Below are 8,811 nucleotides of genomic sequence, written 5' to 3' on the forward strand. Positions count from 1 at the left end.
CGTGCACAAAGAGTTTCTATCCAATCAATTCCCTTTCCCAATCTTGACAGCGTGTGTGTGGGCCAATTCGTTTTGCATGGCCAGTGCACCGGGTGGGTGGAGATTTGTCTTATGGACCAATGGAACGGTCTAAAATATATAGACTCCGCACACCCGGGGCACCGTGCCATGCAACACGAACTCGCCCAATGTTTGGTGTGTATATAAAACGGCATGTTACTAGCTGCTCACTCAGAGTGATTTTATCACGTAGAATAACATACCGGGAACGCAACCGTATGTGTGGGTATAAAGTTGAGTTTTTTCTTATACAAGGTTGAGAAAGACAGTTCAAGACATTGGATCACGTCAATACTGCGGTCATTCATCCGTTGACAGCCTTCGTGGACCACTGCTCTGTTCTACATCTTGGATTTTCCCTCACACTTTTAGAAGTGAAATTCTTTTTAGTTTTGAACTTGGGTCATTGCTGAAAAAGAACAGGTACTTGCGTTGATGCGTAGGCCTACTTTTTGCTGACACCGTCATTTGTTGACCAATATCCTGAGACTGTTTTTAAACAATTGGTAAGCTCACTTTCCTACGACTTTATGTCTACAAAAATGGAGCAGCCTTTTTATCATGACGACTCTTTTCTCTCGGCTTACGGCCACTCTGATGTTGCATTTCACGACTACAAACTCCTAAAGCAGAATATGAATATGAATTTGACAGAGCCATATCGCAACCTCAAGTCTGACTTGTACCAAGCAGCGCACCAGGACGTCGGGTCACTGAAGCTTGCTTCCCCCGAGCTCGAAAGGCTTATCATCCAAAACAGTAACGGTATAATTACTACTCCAACCCCAGGCCAGTACTTCTACAACCGGAGCATCACCGATGAGCAGGAGGGCTTTGCGGAGGGCTTCGTGAAAGCCCTGGACCAGCTCCACAAGATAAACCATATGCCCATGGCCCCGCCCAACGTCTCTATTGGAGCCAGTGGTGTGACGACCTGTTCGGCGGCGGCCTCTAGTGTCTTCGGCTCCTCCCTGCAGCCGGAGCCTCCAATCTACACAACACTGAACGCTTATAGCCCAAACACTAACCTCTCTTCTGCTTCCAGTTACCCCAGTACCACCATAAACTACCTACCGCCGCAACACCAGCAGAGCCATCACCAACAGACCTCGACGCACGCGTCACACCACTTTCAGTACTCTCTACCTGGAGCTGGGGTCCATCCACAGCGCCTTGTGGCTTTCAAAGAAGAACCACAAACCGTCCCTGATCTACACAGCAGCGACGGTTCCCCGCCAATGTCCCCAATCGACATGGAAAACCAAGAGATAATCAAGGCCGAGCGGAAGAGGCTTAGAAACCGACTAGCAGCAACCAAATGCCGGCGCCGTAAACTGGAGCGCATCTCCCGACTGGAGGACAAGGTGAAAGTTCTGAAGTCGGATAACGCTGGGCTCTCCAACACCGCGACTGTGCTTCGTGAACAAGTCGCCCAGCTCAAACAGAAAGTCCGGACACATGTAAGCAGCGGCTGTCAGCTGATGTTGACGAGCAAAATGGAGGCATTTTAAATGGAGAGGCGAGGGCATTACGCAGAGAAATTCATGATTTAGAAGTGACAACACTGGCGGAATGTTCTACATGAACAGCACTGGAATATGCCCTATACCGGCAGGCTATTGTTGGTAATGACAATAGGGCTGCAGGCTGTGTAGGCTACACTCATTTCTGGTAAAAGACTGACAGAAATGGTACTTCCGGATGCTGGACACCGCGCAAGGGACCATATAACCCAAATACATGACAACAGGAACATCATCCAGACTGAACAGAGACACTGACACTCAGAGTGACTAGAAAAACAAACCCAGAGACCACTTGATAGGCTTGTTTGATTAGGTATCAAATGGAAATATGTTATTGTATTGTTTGTAATTTTGCATATCGTCATGCAATGTTGCATTCATCAAATGTGTAAGTTATTTTGTTTGACAGGTTGATCCTGACAAATTAATATGATGTCATATGTTTACAATGTATTTTTTATTTGTGCGATGTATATTTAAGTAAAGTCTCTCTTTCAAAACGATTTTGGCTTCATGTTTGTCTATTGGTGTCATTATGCCATCCATTCATGGTGTTTGATCAACATGAGTATGATTGCTATATGCACAGAGGATTTTACACATTTACTGAAGTCTAGTGTTATCCCTATGTAGGCCTAAACGACAACTTCAAAAGCGTGTGAAATAAATAGCTAGTTTTCATTGAAGACAGGTTTATAATTTCTGGCTACTTTACAGTGATAGATCCTATGCAATCGATGCCACTAGACTACATTCAGCGCCTTCACGTCCAGAACGTCAGCGCGTTACCTTTCCTTTACGCACAGCGTGTCCATATAGGGACATTTCTGGTAGAGATTACGTCACTGAGAGCGAAGCTTTCTGGGAACCCCCGCCTACCTTACAAATTGGTTTCATTCCACTTCATCTAACACTTCGTATCAATAAGATGAAGGTTTGGCTCACAACGGAATTTCCAATATTATTGAAACTAAGCTGGCGCATAGGGTAATAAATAATTAAACGTAGAACTGAGATAAGGAGCATGAAAAGGAAACAAACTTTGACCAGATATGGACTTGGCACAGTCATAATTTCACAAGGGTTATCAATAGACTACAGATAAAATTCAGTCAGAATACCAGACACTAACATTTCTTGACTATTTACAGTATATTAATTTTTCATATGGCATGAAGTGGCCTACCACTAGACAGAAATATTCAGTCATCCCATATTCAAGGTGTCTGTCCACAGTCCATAAATTCTCTGGTTGGATAATCTATTTGTATAAAGATTTATGCCCAATGGCCACCAGCTCATTCTGGGCACATTGTTTCCCATGATGCCCAGCCAGGGTAACTAAACATGGTGGTTGCATACACACCACAGTTAAGACCGATTTGGGTCTTATCATATTTGAATGAGTGCACATGGAAGGAAGTGACAGTGGCCTTTGGAATGCTGGGGGTGTTTAAAGATGCCACACCGCTTGGCAGAGCAGTAGGAGCGAGTGGGCATCTGGTGTGTGAGAGCATCTGTGTGTATGGATGGGTTGGGTTGGCATTGCCAAGGACAAGAACATTGTGGGGACATCAACAGAGAAATATGAGGCCCTGTTCTCTTCGAATTGAGGCAGGGATATGGGAAAAGTCCCAGTAAAGTCGAGTTAATTGAGGATTAGTCATCATACATTAACTTCTTATCCAAACAGTCTTTTAAATTCAAGCCCTTCAAAGTTGGCAACAGTCGCAACTCCTGTTGTGTTGCGGTCTTTGGCAGATAGAGGAGTTATTGAGTATGCACAAGCTGCTCTCAGGAAAACAGGAGGGGGAATTCTGTCCTGTTAAGCTGTTAATGATATAGGCCACAGCAGCCAGCTAGGCAAACAACCCAGCCTGCTCTCCACAACCTTCAGCACACTTGAGAAGAAAATTCAATAAAACCACTTCAAAAGAATCGCTGAACGCTGGGGTTTTGACACACTTTCTAACCTCAGCTGTTTTGGAGAGAGGTTAAAACTTCTTCATATCTGACATAAGTAAATGTTCCATTGCCAGATGGAAACAATGTTATTTGGATACTTGATTTCCCAGATCCCACCAAGGGGGAAATACATACAAACATGGTGTTAACATGGCCTACACAATATGAACATATGCACACGCACAACCTGCCCATTTCAGCCAAACCGCTTCTCGCTACCTCAGCCAACAACCCACAGTGTCTGTGGGAACATCTGTGATGCAAGTGATGACGTATGAAGATCTGGGGTGGGTTTATTTTCCTCCCCCCTAGCCCCCTTCCACTCCTACAGGCCTCACTTTCTCGCTCCATCTCCCACACTTCTCTAGCATCATACATATTCCTCCCACCTCACCATGGCCATCTGAGCTTCTTTCAATAATTACATAACAAATTACCGAGACATTTAGGGCTACGTAGGACAATGCAGATTGAATGGGATTTTGCTATGTAAAGGCGACATGGGTCTTCAATAGGAGTCGTCTAATACACTACTACAGCCTTTTCCATCTATGTCAAACCTAGGGAGGTAATCCCATAATCTTTCAAAGACAGTCAATTTGTGATAAGTAGTAGTCTACATAATGTCTGGTTTCTCAGTCCCATGTGTCACCAGAGGAGTAAGTTAAGTTGTAATAGAATGGAGTTGGAGTGCAGTGTACACTGTGCAGCTCACCATTAATGACCTCTGGAGCACAGGGAACTGATTATAACCTCTTCTGAGACATGCAGGGCTCACTGTCACCCTGGAAGATACAAGAAGCAGTTCAGTCAAACAAGTGGGGTCATTCAAAACTAGAGAAAGTTTATAATATATTATAATATAAAACCTTTAAAAGGGCAACTACATTTCCTGATCTCGTTTTAGATTTGGATAATTAAGAAATGCTAGTGGCCAATACTGAACTCAAATGTGAGTTGATATCGGGGTGTGGTTTGATGTGGGTGTCTTGTGTGTGTGTGTTCGCAGGTAGGAAGAGTTAGCCAAATTGTTTTGCCAATTAGCTTCAACTGGCTGGTGTGCAACTGTGGCAAAATTGGTTTCACTTTGGATAGCCTATCTCCAGGGCAAATTGGGGACCGTCAATAAATTACACAACGTAAATTAGAATATTTTAATGTTGCACACCTTTTAGTTCTCATTATGCTTTACATTTTTGTATTTTAATTTCTACAATTTATATTGGTTTGAGGTTTTTAAGTCATTGAAATTTGGAGCTATTGGATTTTTAACATTTTGTCCCATGTACATTGTGTAATTTACCAATGGTCCCTAACTAGCCCCATAGGTACAGTATATCCAAAGACAACCCAAATTTAGCACAGGTATTATGATCGGGTCACATGCAGCTGCACTCCGAAATAATGATTACTTGTGTGCTGCCAGCTGTGGGCAGGTTTGAAACAAACCCAACCTTCATTTACATTTTGATGCAGTCATGACCACAAGTCTCACAAAACTCTGTTTTGGATGAGACTATGACCAAAATAATCCTATTTACACATTGTACTACATTTTGACAGTAGAATACATTTTTCTGACTCAATGCCACATAGGCTGTTTTCTGTTTTGTAAATGAGAAGTTGTTTTTTAGGGGCATTTGCTCTTTAAGACTAATCTGTATGTATTGTATAAATAAACAAAACCTATACAAAACCAATATGTTCCAGAAAAACAGGACATTGCTTGTTGAATGTGTGCATAGCACCATCTAGTGGTTAGTAACTAAAGCTTACTATTAACTCTATACCAGTGTTTATTTCATACTCCAATACAAAAGTACTGAATAAATCACGTGGTCCTCTGTAGCTCAGCTGGTAATGCACGGCGCTTGTAACGCCAAGGTAGTGGGTTTGATCCCCGGCACCACCCATACACAAAAAAATATATATATATGCATGCATGACTGTAAGTCTGCTAAATGGCATAGTATTAAACTATATTTTCTTTAAAAAGGCAAAAGCAACTTCCAAATGCCTCATCACAACAAAACTAGAGAACAATTTAGCTAGAAATTCTGTTTTTTTATTAACATTCCAGTTCATTAACAAAATGTTGGAATTGTAATCAAGCCCCATGATGGAATCAACATCAAGCCTAATACACAAATAATACATATTTTTCAAGAAATCTCACAAAACACAAAACACAGAATCAATGCGATCAGCAGACTCAGTCAGTGATCCAGCTAACAACAGTAAGTGCTCAGTTAGTACCCTGTATAAACGTAACACCTCTAAGGAGGTGAGGACAGATCAGTTCTGTTTGGAGAAAAACTCCTTGCTCTTCTGGACGTCTGGGACAATGGTGTCTGTTATGTGAATTATTTAACAAACTATTTCAGTGTCTCTGTGCGTCTCCCAAAATCAAGAAACGGACAGAGTTCCGGTCTGCATAGTCAGAGATATTTATTCATTGAGAATTCGGCCATCACAATTTCAGAGTCCATCTTTTATACTCATACGTCATACAAAAATCCCTCCCCTCTTTAGGCGGGCTGTAGTTTTCCACTTTAAAACTGCTCTCCTGACCATCAGTTCACACACACACACACACACACACACACACACACACACACACACACACACACACACACACACACACACACACACACACACACACACACACACACACACACACACACACACACACATGCATGCATTCCTTAGTTATCGCCGTCCTCACAATATCCTGCAAACTCCTTAAAAAGCCTAACAGTTTCTCTCCTCCCAAAATTGGGAGGCCCCTTTATCTTTGTTTCTCAGTTGTCTGTAGACAGCTCTCCTTGTCCTTTGTTGTCTGGTCTAACTCTTACTCACATTGCTAAATAGTAGCTCAATGTCATAGTCTTTACTGGTCCTACACTCACACATTCTAACACATTTCACACAGTTTCAGGGTGTAATAATTAGTCATTAATAATTAATCTATCAATCCACCCTTTGACTAAATATTACACACATACTCACAAAATATATGTTGTTATAAAAATGAATCACACACATTGAAGCATATAAGTTGATTTGCATATAAAAACATAAACAATTGTCTCATTCAATACAGGTTCATCAGGGTTACCCCATGATTAAAAGCGTAACGTTACTCTTTAGCAATAGTACCTAACCTGTTTACCCACTATCTGGAAACAACAGTCTAAGCCTATAGTGAAGAACATTTGCTTCATCACATCCTGCAACATCGGTTAACTAGTACATCATACTTAAAACAAGACTTTAATACACAAAAGATCATTACACATTTTTTTTATCTAGAGATTTATAGTTCTAGGAAAACATCCAGTCACAGTTCTTCGTCAGATTTTCACTGCAACCTTCACACATTAGAACTAAGAAAAGTTTCATCCAGTCTCAAACTATCTGAATAGTCGTCATCCTCCACCAAGCCTGGTGGGTCATTTTCTTCATTCGGTTGGTCGGAGTCCGGGATTGGGCTGTATCTCACCATCTGCTGTGATACTGCATCCTCCAACGCCTTGCTCACCAACCCTCGGACACAGGGAATAAGACAACATCCACAAAGAACAAGTATACCCATAGAAGCTATAGCTGCACCCAGAATAGTTACAACAATAGTTTTCCATTTACCAAACATGTTATCAAACCAACCATTTAGGGAGCTATCAATACCAGAGTTCTCGGCCAGTTCGTTCGCCAGCGTGGTGAGTCCCTGAAGAGCTTTGGTCACGGACCCGTCCGGTGCTGTATTGTTGGGGATGAAAGTACAGCACATAGATCCAAACAGAACACAAACTCCGCCCGCTCAGCCAAAAGCATATCTAAAGCTATTCTATTCTGCCATGCCATTAAGCTAGTTGCCGCTGTCTGCTCAGCCAATCCCTTTATTGCATCACGAGTGTGGTTTATAAATCTTTGCTGGTTGTAGTAAATATAATTTATCCAATCTACGTTTTTATTAATTGTTGACCACCAGAAAAGACTTGATTCAAACCCAGCTGCAATCTGATTCCTAGCTTTGAATTCTTCTGGAACCCCTCGAGGTACTCCTATCCCATCAATATATATCCTTTCATCAAAGGATCCCGGGAGGAGGTCCCGTTTTCTACGTGCCAACCCACCCTTTTCTGAAACGTTTGATTGTTTGATGAGAGTGAAGGGCATTACCAGTTGAACTAACGCACAGGTTCCCGTCCAATTCGTATGTAGGTGAGGCCACAATCTGTCATCACCACACAACCACCAGATGTCAGCACGGGCCTGGTTTTGGTTCCTAAAATCCTCTGGCTGCAACAAAGAGGAGAGATTAGTCATGGTCTCTTTAGTTGTGACATTCTCTGTGTGGGAGCAGGAGCTAAGATGCCCTACCCTGTATCCTATCTTATTAGTCCTAGAAAAACAATAATAAGAATCCCCTGAGACTTCAAACTGAGGTAACCTAGGTCGGGATGACTTTGTTATAGGGGGGATACAGATAGTGCAAGTTACTACAAGACTCCTTCACCACATTACCAGGTGGCTTGAACAATTTAATCATGCAGGATAAACCTGACGGAGAGTTAAAGCCCGTCAAGGGGAATGGAGTAGTTGTTAACCTTGGTTTGGCTGTCCCACAGTTGTAACACTCCTCTTTAGACATAGTTCTTGCCGTATACTGAATCCATTCCAACCACAGGTTAGGATCCCTATACCCAGTCTCCACCTGTACTATTTCCTTCAGGTCTATAGTTTGCACTATCTTCACCACAGCCCCGGTCTCCCTACCTCCCTCAGAGAGGTGTACTCTATAGGGTGCCCCAGTTGAAGAGAATATCTCACTTGTCAGGTCTGTAACATCTGCTGGGTTGATTACTACCCAGAAAGCCACTAATGGGTCTTCACAACATTTGCGGTCAAATCCTATGTACCACATTCCGTCATCCGTAGCCTTTACCTGTTTTAGCGTAATTCAGACTTTCAGACAGTACCTACCCTTATATGGGTTGCACTGCCATTTCTGGTAATTCCCTACTTTCACAATACTCCACCTGTCCTTAAACTGTGTATGGAGATTGACATATCCCCCCCTCTCGGTATGAGCAACTACATGGTCCCAGGATGTACATGGTGACATACATACAGTGGGGAGAACAAGTATTTGATACACTGCCGATTTTGCAGGTTTTCCTACTTACAAAGCATGAAGAGGTCTGTAATTTTTCTCTCAACTGTGAGAGACATAATCTAAAACAAAAATCCAGAAAAT

At 42.4% G+C, this 8,811-nt stretch overlaps 1 protein-coding gene across 1 annotated transcript; it reads left to right on the forward strand.

Moving 5' to 3' along the window:
• The first annotated feature begins 246 nt into the window (after window positions 1–246).
• On the forward strand, window positions 247–2,089 carry LOC121570513 (transcription factor jun-B-like). The gene has a single exon (XM_041881980.1). The coding sequence runs from the start codon at window positions 591–593 to the stop codon at window positions 1,569–1,571; it is 981 nt and encodes a 326-aa protein (XP_041737914.1). The 5' UTR covers window positions 247–590; the 3' UTR covers window positions 1,572–2,089.
• The last annotated feature ends 6,722 nt before the right edge of the window (window positions 2,090–8,811 follow it).

Source organism: Coregonus clupeaformis, chromosome 7 (assembly GCF_020615455.1).
Source record: "Coregonus clupeaformis isolate EN_2021a chromosome 7, ASM2061545v1, whole genome shotgun sequence".
In the NCBI taxonomy this organism is placed as follows: domain Eukaryota; kingdom Metazoa; phylum Chordata; class Actinopteri; order Salmoniformes; family Salmonidae; genus Coregonus; species Coregonus clupeaformis.